We start from the raw sequence: 24,507 nt of genomic DNA on the forward strand, positions 1-24,507 counted from the left end.
CAATGAGTAGAGATAAATTACCATATTAACTCTACTTTTAACTATCAACTAACGGAATTGTTAACGGAGGACTTAATTGGGTAAAATCATCAAAGTCTGGGACTTAATTGAGTACAAAAAGTTACTTAGGACTAATTGAGTAAAAATATTATAGTCGAGGACTAAATTAGGTATTAACTCGTTCTAAAACTGTGAATTAACTAATTAAGAATCTTATATAGTAAATTTTTGAATTTTGAGATCTCAAAGTCTAAAATGTCTCACCGATTCCGACTAATAAGATTTTGAGATGTATCTTCTCAACCGTTAACTAGTTTTACACTTACTTTAGATTGAATGCTTCACACAGATAATCTAAAAAATTATAACTACTTTTCATGCCAAGAGAGATAATTGCATTCAAAAACTTCAAGAATAACATGTTTTACACCTCTTAGCCATGGGTTATGTACAATGGGAGTTTATAATTCTTATATCAAACCTTTATATCATGTGATAATTATATTCAATTATAGTATTTCACCCTAAAAATAATTAAATTCTTCTTATTTAGGTATTAATCAGTAGCTATAATTGTAAACAATATGCTTTTATATATGTAAAATATTTTTTGAGAGTTTAATTTTGAATTTTTAGTTATATAAAGTAGTCATTTTGATATTATATATATATATATATATATATATATATATATATATATATATATATATATATATATATTGTAATTATTTTTTAAAAAATGTAATTCGTACAGGAACTCAAGAAAGTTGGCTTAGATTGAATTCTTTATTAGATTAGAAACTATAATTATTACAAAATATAAATGTTTGATATTAATGTGTCAAACTTTAAAAATTTTAATATGATTACTATGCATAATTGAGTATTTGAGTATAATTGTTACAAAAAAATAAAAATTTAAAGTAAAAGTCTATAGAGAGAGGAATAGACTTTTAACAATTTTTTTTTTTTTTGAAATATGGTAAGTTGGCAAACACTTCAAAGTATTTAGACTAAGTTAAAATTTTAACATTCTCATCAAGGTTATGTTGAGTAATTAACTAAATGGTCTAAAGTTGACTAAAGAAATTTTGTTTTGTAAGAACTAAATTGCATAGCGGAAATAAAAACTTTCAAGATAGGTTAAGTATTCACTATTAATTTCTATTTAATAGTCGAGGAATCATCACTTGTAAGAATCAAACCCAAGTTCTCCCGAAATTCTTCCCCACAAAGAAAGCTCACTTGCCACTTGAACAATTAGAATATTCACTATTAATTGGTATCTCCTAACAATTACAACAACAACAATTGGACCAAACAAGTGCTTTGATCACTAAGCCCGCACAAGTTTGTTAAAGTTTTCACAGGAGAACCCATACTGTTTTTCATCTATGTACCACTTAGGTAGAGATTTACAACAATTTAATACACAAGGTCGAATGATCCCCCAACTAAGAGACTAAAGAACTTGATCTTCTTTGAGCTTGAAGTGTCTTGTAAATACTTTATGAATGGCGTATGAAGCTTTTTAAGTGCTTAAAAACTTGAAATTATCTTATATTTATGTAGTTATTCACTAAGCATTCTTCTTAGTTATAGTTGTATTTCGAATTTGTCCATTGAAGATAAACAAATTTGAATCTCCCACTTGATAATAAAATATTAAACTTAAAATTTTGATAATTATAAATGGCATCCAATAGTTACTTTGCAACTTGTTCCTGGAATCCAAACTTTATGAGACTTTCAAGGCACTTTCTTAGAAAGACATGTATCTAATCTAATTTAGATAGCTTATCAACTCTCCAATAGTAGTAAAGATCTAACAGAGAATGTTGGTCGAAAAGACATGGTATTTATAGTCTTTGTCAATTGTCATAAGCCCTACTGCTTATCTAAAAAAATCATGATGCTTGGTCTTGAAAAGTTGTACTGCTCAAACTCCTGCTGCTTGGACTTATACTGCTTAGGTGCATGCTGTGCCATGATCTCCATTAGGAATAACTATTTAACTCAAAGGAAATAATAAATTTTGAATGTTTTTTAAATCTTTGCTTTTTATTTGTTAATTTTAAATAACTTTTGGGAGGTGAGGTGAGAAATGTATGGGGTGAAGCAAGATTTGAAGAAAGAAGAAGAATATCCATCCAATACCTTAAAGACAAGAGGGGATGTGTTCACATTGCATTGAAAATCAAAGGCCAAAGAGAAAAAAAGACAATATGCCCTCCACCTCCCCCCTCCTCTTCCCTCAAGGACCATACCATGAGATAAAAATTACACAAAACCTCAACTCAACTCAAACAAAACAACTCATCAACCAACAATGTTCCCAACCCTCACACCATGGAGCTCAACTCTGCAACAAAACACATCCCAGTATTGCGCACTGAACTATATCTGCAAGGGTAACACAAAACACATCATTTCAATCGTTTCAAGGGATTTACAAAAAAAAAAAAACAAAAAAAAAAAATGCATCATTCTGTAAACAAAACTCGTACATTTACAAGGTTTACAGAGAGGGAGGGGATTGGCTCCCCTTCTTGCTTCAAGCTGTTGGCCCCAAAACTCAAAATTCAGATTCTTGATTGTCCATAGTCATGGATTAGGGTTTGTCGGCTGATCTTCCTTCAACCCTTTAGTAAGCAAATCGTAATTGATTGATGCAAGCTGAGAGAGATTCTGGTGGACAAACACAATAATATCACAACTTATTTAAGCAGAGGCAAGAGTAAGTGATACCAAAATTAAATCACATAATTCCACAAGTAGGTAGATGTACCAAAATCAGATTATGACGATTTTTACGTTGAGCAAGGAATTACCTTGAATGAGAAATTACTGAAAGAATAATTGACAGGAGAGCCTGACTCAAACTCTGCAAGGCCCCCGCATTCATCACCCTGTTTGTCATTCCGACAAAAAGAAACACATTGTTTACAAACGATCAAACAAGCTTTTAACTGATCCAGAGTTTAGCAACATTACAAGATCAACCTACCAGTTCATCATGACGACTTAGGCAACTACTGCTACCGCTTATGCTACCATTATCACTTGAATACTCAAAATCACTGGTTGCTAATACACGTTCATCTGAAGTATTCCAGGAGAAGCGACTGGTGAAGTAACTTGTATCCAAGGCACTCTCTGATGTAGGCACAAATGCAGCCTGAACATAACAATAATGTTAACTATTAACGATCATGAATTTGTGGAAAAAGTACCCAAAAAAGAAAGAAAAGAAAAGATTCAACACATATGAAGGGAAATTGCTCATAGAGTTCAAAGCAAATGGAAGTCATACCTTCTGTCTTGCCAGTGTGTCCCAGTTAATATTCCTGAAAAAAGGATGTTGCTTCACCTACATCAGGGGTAAAAAGATTAATACTCCAATTTAATCCCATGAAAAATGTATGAAGAGAATAAAAATCAACTCAACAGCAATGCAATTGAATAAAGAAATTATCACCTCAGTTGCTCCTTTCGCTCCAAGCCTTTGATGAGGATCTTCTGTCAGTAAGCTGCATGAAAATAATGGCAGAAGGGAAACATAACTACAACATCAATCTGGAGCCTAAACACTTGAAGTTTTCCCCTAGTAAAGTAATGAAGAAACACTCCTAAAATATACACCTATATCCGTATTAAGAAGATATTGAAACAAGGTAGCAGCAGAACAAGAGCACTTGTGACCAGATAATAGAACAAAAGCTACTAAAAAGCAACTATCTAAAATCATGTATATGTTTCAATCGTGATTATGCAGAATATAGTTACTAGATAAATTGTTTCTAAACATTATCACCCTACATTTTTAGTTCCCAAAAACTTGATTGAATTAACAGCATTTCTAAGCTCACAAGGCATATTGTTTGTACATAGAAGATCTCAAATGAGGGAATTAGCTTCACTATACCTTTTACCTAAAAAGGAAATTATAATTAATACCCTGCAAGTATTTCCTTTTGCAAATTTAGGAAAAATGTTTCCACTCTTTTGTTAATATATATAAATCATATACTGATATAGATGTGATGAAAATAAAAAAGAACAAAGCTGTTACCGATCAATCAAGTCCTGTGCTTCAGGGCTCATTTCGTCAGGAACCAGAGGCCAAGGTATCATACGATTGAGAATATTATCGAATATTTTCTATAAAAAAATGACACACAAAATGTTCAGAGAGTGCTTAATGGAGCACAAAAGGAAATAATTTCACATAAAATGGAACTTAGTATAATAAAGAGAAATATTTAGAAATACATGCAGTTGTCTAATCAGCACTAGGAAAACCAATAATCAATCTATATCATTTTTTCCACATGACAGTGATACAAGGAAGATAAGCAAATAACATGACAGAATAAAAAGAAACATTTACCTGAGGATGCTCTGCATTGAAAGGTGGAATGCCCACAATCAACTCAAAAAGAATAACACCCACAGACCACCAATCAGCCGTGAAACCTGAAATAGTAGTATGGGATGGTGAAATACAAACAGGTGATGGAATACAAAACTTCTATGCTTTAATGAAGTGTTCTTGTTACTCAAGCTACCATACTTTTACATTTTATTCATAAATACTGTAATGGTCATTGAACTCATAAGAAATACTGCCCATTTACCCACCACCATATACAGTAGCAATGGATTATATATATATAGCAAAAAGACAACAATCAATAAGACAATATAGTTAAATTCAAATTCCTTTCTGGGGAGCAGATAAGGAGAAAATGAAATACAGACCATGTCCAGTTCCTAGAAGGATCTCTGGGGCCAGATAGTCTGGAGTGCCTACAGCAGAACGGTTGTTACGCCTTTCTTGCTGATGTTCGGATTCAGATAGCTGAGATTCATCTTCATCCATCATAGATGTCCCACTGACTGCTGGACCAGATAGATCATCAGTACTATTGATCAGACCAACTTTTGAAAGCCCAAAATCTGTCAACTGTAGAATATTCAAACCAGTTAAGCTAATTAGTCAGAGTAAGAATAGTAAGGATAAATAGTACTAGATAAAAAAAAATGTCACTGACTTAAAACAAAAAGAAATGTGTTTTATTTGGTTCAAGTATAAATCAATACATGAAATGCATGATGGAGATAACAAGTGAAATGTTAAAATTGATCAAAGACACACCTAAACATAAATTATTATGAAAAGTTTATACATAGCAATTCCATACAGAATTTAACATGTTTTGTGAGTTCATCATAATTCATACATTAACACACTAAATAGGATAGGACAATATAGATCTTACGGATTTTGTCACAAGAAGAAACTAAATCCTAAATCCATCCTGTAAAGAGAGAAAAGGCACATTCCCATTTGCATGCAAAATTTCAGTCTTTAGAGCAGTGTCATACAGCACACACTAAATGGGAAAATAAAAGAAATAATTCCACTATTAATTCACAAAGTACAGCTGTATCACACTTCTAGTCCTGGGCATAAATGAGTGAAGCTATTTAGACTTGATTCGATGAATGTTCAAATTCAATTTGGTACTATCAAGCCAAGCTCGAGCAATTCAAGTAATTAATAGAACCGAATTCAAGCCTCTTAATACAAGGCTCATGCAGCTCACAAGCCTAATCAAGCTTTATATATATATATATATATATATATATATATATATATATAGGCTTTGGATCCCATGAGAACACACCCCCAAGAGAAAACTAAGAAAAAATATCAACCTTACATCTCTAAAAATTCGATGGATCTGATCAGATTTTTTTAAAAAAAAGATGCAGTGGCATTTTGGTAATTATCATTAACTTCACTATGCAAACTTGAATACTTAAATATGCAATCTTTAACAATTAAATACGCAAACCTGGTAAATTTTATAAAATCAATAAAAAAGCTAAATATTAAATTCAAACCATAAATGCTAGACCCTAAGTAGTAAAAAGTGAACCACTAAACCAAATAAAACCAAAAACTCAGTCATAAACTCTAAAATCGAAACCCTAAGGGGGCATTTGGTTCATGGAATCTTGGATTACCCTAGGTAATAGGATTACCTCCAGGAAGCCATGACTATGGTCCCATGGCAAGGATTTAAAAGTCATAGGACCAAATGTGGAAAAATTAATAGTAGAGGACCAAATGTGAAAATGGTCCCATAGTCGTGAGACCAAAAGTGGAAAAAAAACTCTTATAAAATGCTATAATCGAAATATAATATTGAGTTTTATTATGATATTGTTATAAAATACTTATTATAATTTTTGCATAAAGAATGGAAATCTTTATTAAATGTTCGAGTCGAGCTTGAGCTCGAGCTCAAAAAATTAGAGCTCAGTCAAGCTCGAGGCTCAACTTTTCGAATCAAGCAAAGTTTCGAGCTTTGACTATTTAGGCTCGGCTTGGCTCGATTACACTCCTATTCAGTCCCCAACCATTAATTGGACCTGATTGGTCTTAATTATGGAAAATAGATTAAGAAATAGTCCTCTACTCCTATGTTGTCCAATTTCCTGTGATTGAGGAGACTACAACTGTATAATTGGTTTCCCAACAATTGAAAATTAGCCAAAAGTGGTCCTTGCATTACCAAAACCCTAATGGATGATCATTTTAGTCCAATGTTTAATAGTTTGAAAACTAATCTTGTCCAAATTGGAAATAAGAGTGAAAAACCACCATGGTGACAGGCTAAAAATGGAATTAGTTCAAAGGAGAATAGGAAAATGTAGACATTTTTAGGACCATCCTATGAAAAGAATAATGAATTGTAATTGTGAAAAAATATGTTATTACAAGATGCATGCACTAAAGATTTAAATGCTACCTTGATGTGGCCATCATGTGCAATCAACAAATTATCCGGCTTCAAGTCACGATGAACAACACGCAAAGAGTGCAAATATTCCAGAGCAAGTACCTGGAAGCATCATAATCTCAATTTCTAGATCATTGTATTGTTAAAGATGCTGTAGCTAAAATGAAAGGTAGTGTGAGTTTGATTGCCTGTGAGAGGATGAAACAGAGATACACTACTATGGTACTCTACTTACAACTTCAGCTATATACACACGAGCTACATCTTCATCCAAGCATCCCAGGTTTCTCAATAGTGAATACAGATCCCCACCATTCAAGTACTCCATCACAAGATACAAATTTTCACGGCAAGTAAATGAATAGAAGAAGCGAACCTAGAACACAAGAAATATGGCTGAAGTCAATAATCATTACAATTTACCAAAGTAAAAGTAAAACGATGCAGCTTGATGTACTCACCACAAATGGATTGCGAACTGATATTAAAATGTCACGTTCTGCTAAAATACTTTCAACAGCATTCTTGCGTATCATATCTGCCTTCTTAAGAACCTATACAATGATCTTGTAAGTATAACTACAAAATAATGGTGGATGGACAGATATACAAGATGAAAAACCAAGGATAGACAGAACTCAACAGCCAAAACAATAAAGAACAGCAAGAATAGAAGAAATGATGATTTCTGCTCACATCTTAGATTCTGAAACCACAATCTTTCACATGATCAATAATCAAAGGAATTAGCTCATTTCATGCCAGCTGGAGCTCAATATTTTTTTTATTACATCTTATTTTTTAGAATCAGGCATTTTCATTTTATTTTATGGATGGATGTGTATACATATCATCAGGAAAATAAAGTCCCATAACAAAATAATTACTCTTTCATTGATCAAACTAACACTTCTTTCTTCACTCTTTTTTTAACATTTTCTTATAATTATTAAATTCGGCCTTTTGTGTTTAATAATATTATTAATGTAGTTTCTAAATATATAAATTTTATACAATAATATTAAATTAAATATTACCAAAAAAATTGGATTGTAAATAACTTTAGTTAAGACTCATTAATCAAACTAGATACGCAAAATGAGACCGAGAAAGTACATACTACTAAAGCACAAACAACAAAAACATGGAAAGACCCCATAAGGCCTTAGTTATTGGCAAGGAAAAAGGAAGGCAACAAGGAAATTCATATATACACATCAATAGACAAACTTGCTGCAAGGTAAAGGCAAACAAAATCGTAGCCTCAACTCATAGCCAAAGGAAAGCCAAAAACGCATGTTGTCAGGAAAAAGGATCATCAGAATAAGCAATTTCAATGCATTCTTTTAGGTACCTTAATGGCAAACAGATCCCCAGTGGTTCTCTTTTTTGCCAAGAAAACCCGGCCAAATGCCCCACGACTAATTGGCTTTATAATCTCAAAGTCATCTATAGACGTGCGGTCTCTGCTGGAATGAATAGGACTGGTTCTCAAGCTTCGTACAACATCATCTTCAAAAGGAGCATCTTCATCAATGACGGTACTTGTTATATCAACTTTCTCATCGTCAACTAGCTCACATAGTTGCAAACATTTTTCCCTAGATAAAAAAAAAGAACCAAACTTGAAAAAAGATATATCTGGACAACTCAGGATGACACAAATAAGTTGAAAAATACTTTCTTATTTATTATCTTGGTATTATGTTGCTCAAACCACATAAAGGGCATGATGGATGATAGCAAAAAAGAATGAAAGTTAACTTACCGAATCAACTTTTCTATACGTGTTCCAAATGTCTCCACTGTAAGTGCATCCAGCTTTCTCCGGTCAGTGACAACTTTCAAATCTTCAAGGCAAGTGATTAAGTAAGGCATTGAGCGATCATCTTCCACAGGCGTATTTGCTACGCATCTAGCAATGTCAACAAGTTCATTCATCTACAATGTACAAAATATTTTTAGTACAATGAAATTTTCTATAAAACAAATGCATAAAAAATTTCCACCCAAGAAAAAAGAAGAAATGATCAGAGAAGCACATCAAGGATATCAAATATTGCTCAACCCACTAGAAACAAGATACCTATGTGACTCCACATACTTATAAATAAGAAGTTCAAACTTCAAACAAAACATCAAGCAATTCAAATACTATTAGAATTCAAAGTGACAAAATCAGAACATATACAAGTAGCTGAGCACAAAATTACTTAGCACAAGAAACACGGCAGAGTGGGATGCTAAATGTTACAAGCCTATACACATCAAGGCAAACTGTGTTTTTAGAAATTTAAACCAAGTCATCTGTGAGATTAAGACAAAAGGACAGACAAGGGGATAATATCACCATTAATTATCAAGAATTAAAATATTTTGGAGTTTCTTTCACCTCTGGTGCCACTAATGGAAACACAAGCTCTTTACTACATCAACATATAAGAAAAGGAGAAAAAGAAGCACTAGGGGTGTCACTAATGGAAACACAAGCTCTTTACTACATCAACATATAAGAAAAGGAAAAAAAGAAGCACTAGTGTCCCACCTACCTGAGGGAGATCTTCATGTTCCGGGTAACCACCTTTTCCCAGTAATAATAAGTCTATTGGACTGGTTCGTGGTGTAAGCAAAGGTGACCTAGGAGTCATGCTACCTGCAGAAGATGTTGTCATTCCTTGATCCGACTTGGGGCCAAAACGAGTTTTGCATGACATAGAAGGTAAAGCCTTAAGCTCATCCACAAAAGCAGAATTATCTGCTTCAGGAAAACAGTCAAGCATGTCCTCTGAGCCTCTGCGAGACCAATCACTGAGTTTTGGAGATAATACATCAGATTCTTCAGTTACGCTAGAGTTCGACACTTTTGCACCATCTGGACTTCCAGCAGTGGGTTGGAAATCCTTCTGTGAAAATGACTCCATTAGCTTCTCAAGTGTATCAGCAATCCTAATTAAACGCTCATTGACACTGAGACCCTTTTGATCACAACGATCAGCAATGGTACAAATTCTAGAGTGCTCTTCCACATGCAAAGTGGGAACCTCCTCCTCACAAATGCGACAAATTATTGAGCTCTCATCAGAAAGACCCGGTTGGTCTCCCCAGTAACCCCAAGAAATTTTGTGCTGGTGCTTGGAAGATCCTGAAGAGTGTCCATGAGAATCTCTGCTAGAAGGGGGTTCTTGATGCTTAGCATTGGCAAGATCTAAATCTGGAGTTCCTCTCTTGTTGATTGGCAACTTCGAAGCCTCTAGATTATCCTCTTGCTCCTTCAGGGGAGTAACTTCTTTTGGACTTTTCCCAGCAGGAGAAGGTAATTTCTTCCAAGAAGCTATCCGATCCCTACCACCAGGAGAATCCAGATTCTTGGCGGTTTCAGCTGGCAATAACTGAAAACCCTCTGGCTGTACTGCTTGGTCTCTCTTCCATTCCAAACCGTGCTGCTCCTGGCTATAAGATTTTCTTGTAGCAGGTGTCTTTGGAACCTTCACAGTACTGGATATTGTCTGATCCATCCCCACGCCTCCAGAAATATGTTTATCAGCAGGTTGAACTGACTGGCGAAGCTGCAACATAGGTTCATCCTCAGCAAAACTTTCCTTGTGAAACTGAAGCAATCGCGTACACCTTGTGAGTATAAAAAGCATTCGAGTATGCAGCTGCTTCAGCATACCCGTGGGAAGCTCCTGACGCCTATCATCTAACTCCTGAACAATTCCTTCACACTGAAGCCAAAATTCTCCAGGTGATGTCATTGCACAGCTTCGGGCCAAAATCAGCAAGTCCTCAATTGTTTCCTGCCATTCAGGATGAGTTTCCGCATTCTTTTCTAAAACCCCAACCAGATCTGCTGCAAAGATATGAAGATCAGAATCAACTTCCTCCTTTGCTTTAGCAAACTTCGTCCTTATCATAGTTATAACCTCCTGTTGAAATTCAAAAAGTTGATGAATGATTGAAACTAGGATGCTAAACATCCTCCAATATTAATGATCATAAAAGAAAATACTTACCTCCAAGTTATTTAAACCTCGACGCTTCCAAAATGGGAAAGGACGTACACCTTTAGAATTTAATTCATGGGAAAAACTTTTGATATCAGCAGGGAACCTTTTCCTAGGTGCACTGGTCACACGAAGTATAGCTTGAAAGCGTGGAGATTCAGACTCCTTTGGGTTATCACATTCATAAGGTGTCTATAAGATCAAATGTAAGAGAGTGAATATTACTCTCAAAATGTCACGAGTAAAAAAATGCATCTAGTATTTTATGAATTGGATGCCTTTACCTTCAAGTCTGAAGTATAAGCATCCATACTCCTCAAACCACCTGAATGACCCCGAGATGGATTGAACCGACCTGTTAGAGCATTGAAAACAAATAAAAGTCTCAACATCTATCATTCAATTCTCTAAAAAAAATTAGAAAAGGAAAGGGAAAAAAAAAACCAAAAAAAAAAAAACAAAAACAAAAACAAAACAAAACAAACAAACAAACAAATCTGTCAAAACAGCAGCAGAATTTCACCAATAACTATAACTGTATAATCACCCAAAAGATATAATTGGAAAGTGGCAGTTCAGATGTCAAAAATAAACTTCACTTTATATCATACACATGCTACGCCATTGAATCCCTGATAGGTATAATAGTTAATTAGACTTGGGAGAAATCTAAAAACAATTTAAATATTTGCAGACATTTAATACCCAAGAAGAGTTAGCAGCAATCTACGAAAAGCCTCTCCTAAAAAGAGAAACTATAAAGGAAAACAAAATTATTGATAATCCATATGCACAAAGTCACAATTAGGTATAAACAAAAAGGCCTTAATAAATCTGCTCCCAAGTCCACCCAACTAGATACAAATGAGTTAACTTTAGTTCAAGCTCTTATTGCATTATTTTGTCCTAGTGGAGAATATTCAGATATCTTCTGTTCTTCTCCTAAGAAGAAGCAAAAGTATGGCATGCACATGTGGCAAATTTGAAATTTTGACAACTTTCAGACAAGTAAAATGCTCTAGGTTTTATATGCTCCTATTAAGAACATACCATATAGGCACCTCATAACACAATGGCCAGGAGGGCAACTGGCCCTTCATTGTTATTTTTTAAGTTTTTTTAAAATTAAAAGTATGTAGTTCTTAAAAGTAAATAGTAAATATAAAGAGCTATTCAATAAGCGATGTTTCTACAAACCTAGACCATGCTGACTTAGTATCATAAAGAGACATATTACTACTTAAGTTAGGAGATAAAATTAAATCTACCACCCAATCAAACCAATAGGGCCAAGCTTACAATTCCCAGGAAAATGTCTCTAGCGCTACATTGGCATATGTAAGTATTAGATAATGCATTCTACTTCATGTAAAATTAGTATACATAATGATATAATGTCTCCAGGACCGGAGTATCAACTACTTACCGGGACAGAACTAAATAAGAACAAGGATGTTACATCGATTTCAATACTTGTCTGTTTAGGCGGTAAGCCACATTTGAGAGCTCCAAAATAAAATTTGGAGGTTAAATGTGGTTTTTTAGGCACACTGCCCAAACATGATTTTCCACATTTTGGCAGAATCTATGAAAGGGTAGGTTTTTAATAGTATAATAATAATTTTTTGCCTAAAATAACTTTGCTAGAATCCACAAGGAAAATAATACATTTTTAGTAAAGTTTATATTTGATATTTAACAGATAATAATCATGTTACAATCTAACAGATAAAGAAAGCTACCATGCTACAATCTAATCTAAGGAATCATGTCCCATAAAAACTTGTCCATCGTGTCATCAAAATGGCACTTAATCAACAAATGTTGTACAAGGAAGTAGTAACATTGTTTTCTTCACTTTCGTATTTTTAAGCCCAGAACAGACCAGAGCCAAAACTGGGCAAACACTGGAGAATAGACAGAACTTGACAACCATGGCCAGTGGTTTCCAGCTTTCCTTATATTGTTTTTTTTTTCTTTAATTTTTTCCTTGTTTGGTGTGCCAAGGAACACCACAGCCCTAATTCATATTCATTCATCTTCCCCTCACTTTTTCACGTCTTCCTAATTCCTATTGCTAGGAGAGTAGCAGTTTCACAAGATTAATCCTATTTATCCATGCCAAAGTACCCTTCCCTTATTCTGGAATGCCCAATAATGAGTCTTGAAAGGAAGTTGGTTTTTAGAACGAGGGTTCTTCTCGGATACTTTTTCATGTGAGGTACAAAATGAAGACTCACATAATGTTGTATAGATTTTTATCATACAATTTGTGTGAGGATCCTCATTTGTCCATTGTTTTGAAGTCAAACAAATTACAATACATTGACTTGATTCATCTGTTTTGTTGGGTTGAGTTCTTTGGTATACAAAGTATGGAATATATATTTTTAGGAAGTTTTAAATCAAATTTTACAATATAAATCCATAACCGATGAACCTGGCAATTGAACCAGTTGGACCACTGGAACCTGAAACCACTAAGCTCTCCAGTTCAACATCCAGCCCACATTTAAAAATACCACTTATAATAATTATATCTAAGACAACTTATCAGAAAAAGTAAGCTTAAAGGCAGATACTGTGTAAACCACTGAACTTCTTTATTATTATTATTTAAAAAAAAAAAAAAAAAAAAAAAAAGTGTGTGTGTGTGTTTGGGTGGGGGAAGGTCCCTAACTTCCCAAAATAACAAAGAAAAGGCATTCTTTTAATGTTGACCACATTTTAAAAAAAAAAATACATAAAAAAAAAACATTTTTCCAACTATAATGCTTAGGGACTTAACAAATCTTTCTTATCAAATAATTTTTTAAGGATATTTTTGGTAGGAAAAAGGTTATTATTATTGTTGTTGTTGTTGTTGGGAAAATTTTAGAAGGGGGAATAGGAGTTATGATGTTAATCCTAATATTAAGTATTAACAGAATAACTTTTCTCCATTGTTTAAGTTCATTGGTTTTAAGAATTTTTTATTGAAGGTACAAGGGTGTAAATACATTTAAGCCAAAAAAGAATTATTTAAGACAAAAATTATGTATTTTAATACAGATTGTGATCTAGGGCTATCTATGGTGCGTTTGGTTCATGGGTTTACACATTAGGAATGGGAATCAAAATCATAATTAGTGTTTGGTTGACAACTTTTTAAAACATAACTATGGATTTTGATTACCCCTTCAATTAAAAATTCCATTCCCTAATTAAAAAAGGGTATCATTCCATTTTACTGGTAATCTAAATTTTAAGTTTGGTTTAGTACTTTTAGATTTTTGTTTTGATTTTTTTTGTTCATATTGATGCTTTGGATGTCATTATATTAGGATCAATTGCCTTGATTTTTTATTTTTGTATTTTTAAAACATTTATTACCATTATAGGTCATACACAAGCAAACATCAATATTGGTAATCATTCCAATTCCACCCTACTACTAAACATGCAAAATATTTTCACCAAAACCCATTACCATTACCAAGTATTCCATTCCCATTTCCCATTCCCATTCCCATTCCCATTCCCATGTGTGAACCAAACACACCCCTAGTAATATTAGTGGCAAGGTCCCCGCTGTACGCAGTACATCTCAAGAATTGGAACCTATACCCACAATTATACAGGATCAGATTAAGGAAGCCTTCAACGGCATTAATTTACTAACACCAAACTGATTCAAAGAGCAGTTTGTCACTAGCAGTCTAGCACTTCACTCTGAAATTTTCTCTTGGTGTAACAGACTAACAGATAACTTTGAGTACTAATCTATCTTGATCATTAATGAAATATTATCTTTCCACAGGACCAAAAGCGAATCTCGGTCAGAGTGTCAGACAGGCATCTACTTGGATCAATACATTATTTCTACCAGCTATACATATGGTGTACCGGAATAAACTTTAAATACTTATGGCAACAAATGCTAAAAATTTGAAATACTTGCAGGAACAAATGTTAAGGATCAGACAGCCTCGGTGCTAAGGTGCTAATGTGCAATCACGGTGTGTTATATACTTATATCACAATTGGACCAGTTGTAAGTTTAAAGAATTAATTGCATCAATTACATATTACTGCATATTATTCATTTCCCTACAGCATTGACAAAACTGAATGCTCGAGAAATTGTAACTATTACCAATGGCAACATCAGAGAATACCTGCTTCAGAAGAAGATTCACCATTTTGCAGCCTAGACGGGACACGAGGGCTTTGGTTCCTGGACCGTGCAGCATTCTCCGTTGACATATGATCTGAACTGCTCCCATTATCTACCCAACCAGAACTCTCCACTGCTCTTTTGTCCTCCTTTCCCACTGCACTCTTTGTTGCGGAGCTCGACTGTGGCTTAGACAGGTTACTAGCACCCAAAGAGCTTCCCTTATCTCTACTCCCGTAGCTGAAGAAGCTCTCCTGCGGCAACGGCCCGGATCGCGTCTTAATCTTGTTCAAACCTAACGACGATGCCAGAATCGGCGACACCGACACCGCAGTCGGCGGGCCCGTTTCCTTACCATCCAAGCTCTTAAGCTTAGAAGAGCTCAAAGATTCTCCGCCTCCCAATCCGGACTTCCCGGGAGAATTGGAATTGGGAACTATACTCTCTTTCCCCTTACTATCCTTCTTCTTATCCTTGAAGCTAGCAGCTAGGCTAGAAATTGAAGTCGGAGTTGCAGGGGAATTGTCCTTGGAAGTGGAACTGGAGGACTTGCCCATTTTCTTATCAGATCGGATCGGGGAATTGGACCCGATCGATCGCGGACTGTTAGAGGATCCATCTGGGCTGGAAACATCGGATTTCTTAGAAGAGAAAAATCGGCCTTTGAACACCATTTTCCGTTTAATGCGGGTTCCCCTAGGGTTTTATGCTATGGCGTCTTGGATTCTTCTTCAAAGCTGTATGCATGGTGGACTAGTGCAGACTCTCGTTCCGTGTTGACTGTTGATGAAAGCAGAGAAAGAGGGAGATGTGGGTCTGAAACCCAGAGATCGGGAAAAGAGCGACAGTTGTGAAAATGCAACTTTATGTCTGTAAATTTTTGGAATTTTGTGGGCTTTCTACAATTACGCAAAAGTACAGGGGGCGGAAAGGAAGAAGAAAGGATAAGGAGGAGTGCTATGCTATCTTCTTTTCATTTTTATTTTTTTGGAGAAAAATTAAAAATCAGCCATCTAATCTAAGTATACATAAAAGTACCAAAACTTTGTGGTCTAGTGTCACACAATCCCACCTCCACATGGGAGGGGTGGGTTTGAGGCGATATTGACTATTTAAAATTATTAAAAATAATATGGAATAATTTTTTTAGTTGGATGACCCAATTGCATGAGAAACATGTCAAATTTGATCGAATTTCATAATTTCATACAATTGAAAGATTTGAATGTATTGTTTAATTTGATGACCCAATTGTATTTTTGGTATAATTCAGTGGTTAATGTGAACCTTTTTTCCATTCTTTTTTGATACATTAGGTATCATGCTACATCAATCCTAAGTCCGCAGAGTTCCTATACAATAGCCATAGGGATTGGATGATGTAAATCACAAGTCACTTCATTAGTGCACAGATTCCCACCTTACATGTATACTCGGTACATCATGGGCATTCATTTCATCTCTTTTGAGAAGTAAATGCCTCCTGCCAATAAGTCACAAGTTTTTAATGGGATTAAATTTTTCTTTTTAAAACTATTCTATAAATTTCATCTCTTAACATGTTATTGTTTTTTTATAATAAATATTTTCACTTTTGGCTATATAAAATTTTGTCAACTACATTTTTTGTTTATAAGTTCAATTATATCACTTTTAATACTCTTTTGTTTTTTCTTCTGACTATTAAATTAGTAATGATTAAATTAGTAATGATGGGAAGTCAGCGAAATGTGTTCACCTATCCAACAAACTTTTGGTTCCTCTAGTCAGGTCTTTATCTAAATTTTAAACCATAAAGGAAATAGAACATTGTTTTCCCTCTTCATATTGTGCCAATAACAAATGAAATTCATTTGATTCTATCAAGTTATGCTTATAGGAGATCATCTATGATATGAATCAATAAAAATGCCTTTCAAATAATTGTTGATGTTAGCTTTTGAAGAATTTCTATAACTTTTCGTTGACTTTGTGAGTAAAAGAACAAAAGCACCAAAAGATATAAAAAGGATTTGATGCCTCCCTTTTCTCTCTAAAACTAAACGCCTTTCTCTGCTGCTAAACTTCGACTTCCACCGCCGGCCTCCGGGCGGAGCTCTAATGGAGCTTTGAGCCGGCGGTTTTGGTCACATTCTACGTTTGCTCTGGCTCTTCTTCCGTTCTGACCATCGTCGCAGCTCCGTCCGCCTCCGACCACCGCCACAGATCTTCTTCTTTCGTTTTCTTGCCCTTTGAATAAAATAATAGTAGGTAGGTAATGGGGTTTGTGTTGGTAGTCTTGAACTCCCAAGTCCCAACCCTACTTTGACTTTACCCACTTTTTATTTTCTCTATTATTATGTTTTCCTCTCGTTACTTTCACGAGCATTTTTCCTCTTGTTACTTTCACGAGCTTTTCATTTTCATTAGCATAAATCGTTTAGTTTGGTTTTGGCAAGTGTTGATCTTATCCTGGGCGGGCAAAAAAGAATGATGACGAAGACCCAGATCTTTGATGAAGCTTTAAGCTCCCTAAAGGAACATAGCTTTCTAGTTATGAAACAGTCTGCGATTCAAGTTTTCTATAGTTAGAAAAGTTGTTTCTATGTCTGACTGTAAGGAATTGTTTACCATTTCATTGATCGTTTATGTAAACGTTTTATGTTATGAATTAATGGAATAGTTACGTTTACCTTCAAAAAAAACAAAAAAAAAAAACAAAAAAAAAAAAGCACCAAAAGATAATAGCGATCCACCAAGTGAAACAAAATTTATTTAAAGAAAAAAACCTTAAAAACCAAAATTATATGGAAACTTTATATTTACACAATAATTTTTTAAAATCTTATAAATAGTATCATGTCAAATTATAAACATTTGAGATAAAATTATAGGGAAAATAGCTTCTTCTTTTTTATATATAAATGTATGGATTAATATTTGATGCACCGCCAATGTATAGATGCTATACACCGGCAGTGAATGAGAAGATGACACATCATTAAAAAAAAAGTCAATATTGACCGAACCCTTTTTTGCAAAATATATAAGACTTATATATTATTAGAAACTCTTTATTTATAGTTAACAAAATATATCTACTTTCCTAAACATATTTATTACTTAATTATTTTCTATCTAATTTCCTAAATATTTTTATTAGATAAATTATTAATTAAATTGACAAATGGTAATTTTATATATATATATATATATATATATATATATATATATATATATATATATATATATTAAAAATGTTTAATTTTTTTGTTACATTCACAGTAATATTTTATTTGTAATTTAAAAATAAATCATTTTGAAGTAAAAATTTTATATGTTTAAAAATTAAACTAGATTCATTAGAGAATCAAATTAGTAGTAGCTTAGGTGATAAAGTTCATAGTTGGAAGTCAGACCGTTGAATCTAATATGAAGTTTTTTTTTTTTTAAATTATGTTTTGTTTTTCAAATTTAGAAAATTGCTTAGTTACAGACCGTTGAAGTCCTCACCACCATATGGTGTATACAAATTATATACCCCAATGTTTTCAATTTACTTGTCATGCATGTTTATTATTTATTGGTTAAACAAATTCATTTTTCTTGGTTTCAAATAAAAATCATTTTTCTTTACTTATTTTCTATAACCTTTTTTTATAATCTTTAAATTTCATTTTTGTGTCCAGTAATATTTTTTTAATGTAGTTTCTATGTATATAAATTTTATATTTTAATACTAAATTAAATATTAATAGAATTATTTATTAGAAATTCTCATTATAGATTCAACGGTGAATTACTTTTAAATTACAAATTAGAAAATAAAAAAATTATTACTGTATGTGAACGTAACAAAGAAATTAAACATTTTTATTAATATATATATATATATATATATATATATATATATATATATATATATATATATATATATATATAATTAACATTTGTTAATTTAATTAATAATGTATCTAATAAAAATATTTAAGAAATTAGATAGAAAGTACTCGAAAAATAAATATGTTTAGGAAAGTAGATATATTTTGTTAACTAGAAATAAAGAGTTTCCTAATAAAATATAAGTCTTAAATATTTTGCAAAAAAGGGTTCGGTAAATATTGACTTTTTTTTTAATGATGTGTCATCTTCTCTTTCACCGCCGGTACGGTGTATAGCATCTATACACCGGCGGTGCATCAAATATTAATCCTTAACATATTCATGGTATATGTTTAACAATTATGCCAACTCTGGTTGCGCAAATTATACTGTGGACCATGATCATGGCTAATACTGTAGTTGTGTTGAACGGATACTGCAGTTGTGTTGAAAGGGAACTGCAGTTGCGCGGAACAAAGATCGTTTCATCCGTTCAACACACTGCAGTATCAGTTCAACACAACTGCAGTATCCGTTCAACACAACTGCAGTATCCGTTCAACACAACTGCAGTATCACTTCGACACAACTGCAGTTCCAGACGGATGAAATTAAACGGCCTCTGTTACGCGCAACTGTAGTTCCCTTTCAACACAACTGCAGTATCCATTCAATACAATTGTAGTATTAGCCATGGTGCATGGTCCACAGTATAACGACTAATCTGGTTGTGTTCTTATAAAAATTAATGAGTAAGTTAAGAATAATAAGTAATTAACGGAACACTCCGTTACTAAAGTTTATACTAATGGAATTTAAGGATATTTAAGGGAAGAAAATAATATAATGAAAGGTAAAGAAGAAAAATCATAAAAGAAAAATTAATAAAGTCAAAATAATATGAACCATTCATTTTAATAAACAATTATACTAACATTTTGTAGTTCCGCTAGGGATCTAATTTTATTGGCTCTTATTAGAACGGTATATTATAGATAATCAAAGGGAGTGGGAAAGATGCAGTAATTCTTTGGAAAAGCCTGATTCTCCTTGTCTTCGAGCTTTCATTCCTCAATCCAGTGATTTGTCCCTTCATATACCTCCCCACTAATAGATAGAGACAAATGGGAATAACTGAACCGTGCCTACAACATGCCACTACTATGCACATGCTTCAAAGCCAACGTGATGCGCTGATATTGCCTCTATTTTCTTTTTTGCTTAAGACAATTATTTGTGATAGCATTGCCTCTATTTTTTTGGTAGCAGTCAAATGTCATTCTTAGAGTATTATGAATTTTTTTTTAAAAAGATAATTGTATTAACTATTATGTTGATTTAATTACTAACTACTTTTTTGTTTAGTTTTTTTTTTTATTTGAATTATTACGAAATTTTTATTACTATTATAACATTATTGATAATTGAACCTCAAAAAATTAACAATAATAACGACAACATCAATAACATTAATTTATAAATCTAAATTATTGTAAAATTTATATTTAAAGTTTAAAATAGTACAATACACTCATATCTTAAAACGTTTCCCTTCCCCGTATCGAAAAAAAAAGTAAAAAAGAGGTAAAGTCAATTATTTTTGAGTTTGTTGTGGTCTCCATTTTAAAAAATGACCCCCCCCCCCCTTCCCTGCGGCTAAAAAAAAAAGAAAAAAAAACTCAACAAGGCCAAAGAAACGACAAATATACAAATGAAATTCGTGCAATAAATTATGTTGAAAGTTTTATTACCATGATTTATAAAATTTGTAGGATGCAGGGTGATGAGTTTTTATGGATTGACACTAGGGCAATGAGAAACATGTACAAAGATAAGTATCATTTGAAGTCTTAAAGATTTGACATAACAATATGCTTTATCATTCAATTAAAGAAAAATAAGAGAGAGATAAATTACATGTCATGGTAATAACTAAGAAGCTTGAATGATGAGATTACGTAATAATCCTATTTGTTATAGGTGGACTGATATAAATTTAAATAGATGCATGGTTAATTATGAAAAGCAAATAAATGTTAATAATATTATGAGAAAATTAAAAGAACATAGTTAAATGTGACAAACCCGGTCAGATTGTTGACTTGGTAATCATAACATTGGTCATGTGCAGCCTAGAGTCATAAGGCGGGGTTTATCTATTACATATATTCGGTAATGACTAAGAATTTCCATCATCATTCAAAAATAAAATTTTTAAAATATATAATTAAATATGACCATCTCAATATATTTTCTTTTTCTAAACATTGAATTCAATTTATATTATTCATAATTTGTACTTAAAAAATAAAATTTTAATCCTTTAGATAAACTAGAAGAGAACTCTGTGAAGTTTCAATATTTTAAACTACTGTACTTATTTTAAAGTTAATCAGGATTGGACATTTGGGTTGAAAGAAGGGGCCTATTGGGAAAAGTAGTTTAAAAAACAAAAACATATAAAACGTGCGAAAGAGCGGGCTGACAGAACATTTTGTCGGTGGCATAGCACATGGACGAGGTCGAATCCAAAAGCGCCACCTGGCTAGATAGATTTGCTTAATTGCGAAGGCCTGTCAGAACTATTCAGTCACGCTAGCATTCCACGTGAACTAACGCAAGATTCAACAAGAATGCTCACGTGTTGTGCTACGTGTCAGTACATTGTACACAATAATGTTTAATTGTATGCTCACGTGTAAATGTACTTTCCAATCTGTTTTTTACATTCTGCCCATCACGTTTGATTTAGAAATAAAAATAAAGAAAATTGTACAAATATGTCATTGAACTATTTTAAGAATAACAATTAAGTCACTGAACTTAAATAAACTTCAAATTCATCTATGAATCTGAAAAAATAGCAATTAATATTTTTAGTAGGTTAACAACAAGTTTCCACTGATTAAGATGCCATGTGTATTTATATACTCCGTATCTTGTTTTTTATTATCCTACTTGGACTATATATTTGACTCTTTGAAGTCAAAATTTAAAGTCCTAATTTCATCTCTCCTCTATTTTCTTCTCCGATTCTTCATCCGCGTATACAACTATCGCTTCTCTATTTTGCGCTTTTTCTTTCTTTTGTGGTTGTTTGCAATATTTTTGACATGTTTAGCGGGAATTACAACTCTTTGGTCTTTTGACCATTTTCCCTTTCGATCTATAATTTGATGTCTTCATAAGAGTGGTAGTCGTTTAAGTATGTTTTTCAATGAAGTAAGAATCACCTCATTTGGATATTCAGATATGGTCCAATTACCGAGATGTTGCCATGATACTAGGAATTAAAACTCTTTGATTTTTTGCTCCACTTTTCCCTCACTTCTTTATCTCATTGGCTCCCATTGACACCTAATGCATCCAAAATGCGTCATCTTTGCTTTAAAAGCTTTCCAAATCAAATTTCTTGCAAAATAACACAATTTAGTCATAATCTCATGAAATTTGAAATGATCCATATATAAGCAAAATGACTTAGTGAAAGGGGTAAAAATATAGACAAATAAGTAATTATCATGCGTCTTTGTGTGTTAACTACACGGAAAGATATATTTACACCTGATCCACTCCCTTCAAAATTTGTAAATATTTAAGATAATCGTAGATAACCTAAGAAAGGTAAGGAAATCACATTCCATTCAAAATCTAATGTGGAGGGTATGTCACATTTATTGGGAAATGTTATATTCCAATAGGAAAGTAAGATAACATGTACTAAAATAGGAATACATGTTTTGGAATGTCACATTCCCTTGATTATGTTGTATAACTTGAACCGAACACCCCCTAAATGCTATCATTCTCCCGATGCTTGAACTCCCAAATATGGGAGGACTAGTTGTTATATTGTGGATTAAGATTCACTTAATATATTATGTATATCTGTTAATAAATTATGTGTCTATTACAACTAACATATTATGTATCTGATTGTCTGCAGTTAACGTATATTATGTACATTCCGTTTATTTACAATTATATACTAAGTTAATTAAAGATATATAATCTGATTATTATTTTAGACTAATATTGACAATGCAAGATTAACCTTAGTCATAGTATAATTTGCGTGGGACAACATTGTTGTGCACTTGTGCGTATGAGCACAGCCATAACGGGGAGCTCCATCTTTGGGATGCCCAATTGCCCACATCGCACAGTATTTTTCAACTTTTTTTTTTAATAATTATATTATATGAATAGAACTTTAAATAATAATAATAAATTATTATTTAAAAATTATTATATAAAACATTATATATTTAATAACTGAGAATTTTTATTTTTTGTGTTTAAATACGTGCATTTTCTATTTTTTATAATTACAAATTATTATATAATTAACAATTATTATTATTAATTAATGAATTATTTTTATAAAATATATACATGTCCATATATGTCTTTTTGACATATTAGCGGCTAATCTATTCATCATAAATAACTAATTTTAATTAACATATCTCTACAAAATGTTAAAATAATTTGCTAGTAAAAATCGCTAACATAATCCGCTCATCGTTAACTGTTAATTACCAAACAAGGCATAATGTGACTCTTTGCTGCTTTTGAGATTATTCAAATAAACCAAATCTAACTGAAGAATATATTGAATCTATCCCAGGTATTCAAGCCGAAAAAGCAAGGCATAAACCCAAAATCAGAGCAATTGAATCTAATTAAATTCAATAAAATAAAAAAGAAAAAAGAAAAAAGAAAGCACTATCCAACTTCCCCTACCCCCCTCCTCTCTCTAAAAAAAAAAAAAAAAAAAAAAACTTAAATTTTATTTTTTTTATCTGAAAGGGAGAGGGACCCCAGGAGCTAGACTTAAACATGCTCCTCCACTCTACGCGCCCAAGTGACATGGGCCAAGTCGTCATAGTATGCCTCCTCACCAACAATAGGACACACTTGAAATCTTCTCTGATCATCAACATGAAAAGCTCCAAACGAAGCCAGGTAGTCAGCTCCAAACAAACTTAAATTTTGTCACATGCATTGCATGTGAAAACTTCTGACTTGTTCCATCAGAAAATGAAAGGATACAAAATTTAAACTAAGGCACCTTTAGTGGATAATAATAATAATAATAATAATAATAATAATAGTAGTAGTAGTAGTAGTAGTAGTAGTAGTAATAGTAGTAGTAGTAATAATAATAATAATAACAACATCAAGACCAACAAATAAAGGACATAACTAATATAATCGAAACTAAAATTATAATTTACATTTTTAAAAAAAAAATCATAAAACTTATCTTGAAATCATGCAACATCAATATAATTATCTCTATAAATTTTTTAAATACTTATAATTCTTAAAATTAATTATTTTTATTTTAAAGGTATTTCAATTACCGGCAAATCTAACCTAAGTATATAGCATTAATATAACTGGTTAACATGGAATGCCTTGTGGGCTGTGGCTATACATAATTAAATATATTATATTAGTATATATAATATATTAGACTTTTGTATTCTAAATGGTGTTTTGACCAAAAAAAAAATAAATAAAATTGACCACTTAAGCAATTTGATATGGTCAAAATGTAAATAAAAAATATACATATTTTTTTAGGCACAAGAGAAACTCACAATAATTATAGAAAATATAAAAGAGTTAGGGACATAAATTCCTAGCATATTTGGTATTATAAAAC

General features: G+C 32.6%; 1 protein-coding gene across 1 annotated transcript; it reads right to left on the reverse strand.

The window, feature by feature from the left end:
* Nucleotides 1-2,124: 2,124 nt before the first annotated feature.
* On the reverse strand, nucleotides 2,125-15,823 carry LOC115996233 (probable serine/threonine protein kinase IREH1). Its single transcript, XM_031235387.1, has 18 exons — nucleotides 14,974-15,823; nucleotides 11,101-11,171; nucleotides 10,826-11,008; nucleotides 9,362-10,738; nucleotides 8,581-8,753; nucleotides 8,167-8,413; nucleotides 7,274-7,366; nucleotides 7,048-7,188; nucleotides 6,822-6,914; nucleotides 4,762-4,966; nucleotides 4,391-4,476; nucleotides 4,073-4,161; nucleotides 3,479-3,530; nucleotides 3,314-3,370; nucleotides 3,008-3,178; nucleotides 2,832-2,909; nucleotides 2,508-2,688; nucleotides 2,125-2,403 (listed from the first exon to the last, which is right to left on the reverse strand). The coding sequence occupies exons 1-17, from the start codon at nucleotides 15,644-15,646 to the stop codon at nucleotides 2,605-2,607; spliced, it is 3,873 nt and encodes a 1,290-aa protein (XP_031091247.1). The 5' UTR covers nucleotides 15,647-15,823; the 3' UTR covers nucleotides 2,125-2,403; nucleotides 2,508-2,604.
* Nucleotides 15,824-24,507: the final 8,684 nt, after the last annotated feature.

This window comes from Ipomoea triloba, chromosome 11 (assembly GCF_003576645.1).
Source record: "Ipomoea triloba cultivar NCNSP0323 chromosome 11, ASM357664v1".
Lineage (NCBI taxonomy): Eukaryota > Viridiplantae > Streptophyta > Magnoliopsida > Solanales > Convolvulaceae > Ipomoea > Ipomoea triloba.

Coding starts and splice junctions, on each gene's coding strand:
- LOC115996233 (XM_031235387.1), bottom strand. CDS start 15,646: ATGGTGTTCAAAGGCCGATTTTTCTCTTCTAAGAAATCCGATGTTTCC. Junction 10,739..10,825: donor GAGGTTTAAATAACTTGGAG/GTAAGTATTTTC, acceptor GAATTTCAACAG/GAGGTTATAACTATGATAAG. Junction 7,367..8,166: donor GGGATCTGTTTGCCATTAAG/GTACCTAAAAGA, acceptor ATCATTGTATAG/GTTCTTAAGAAGGCAGATAT.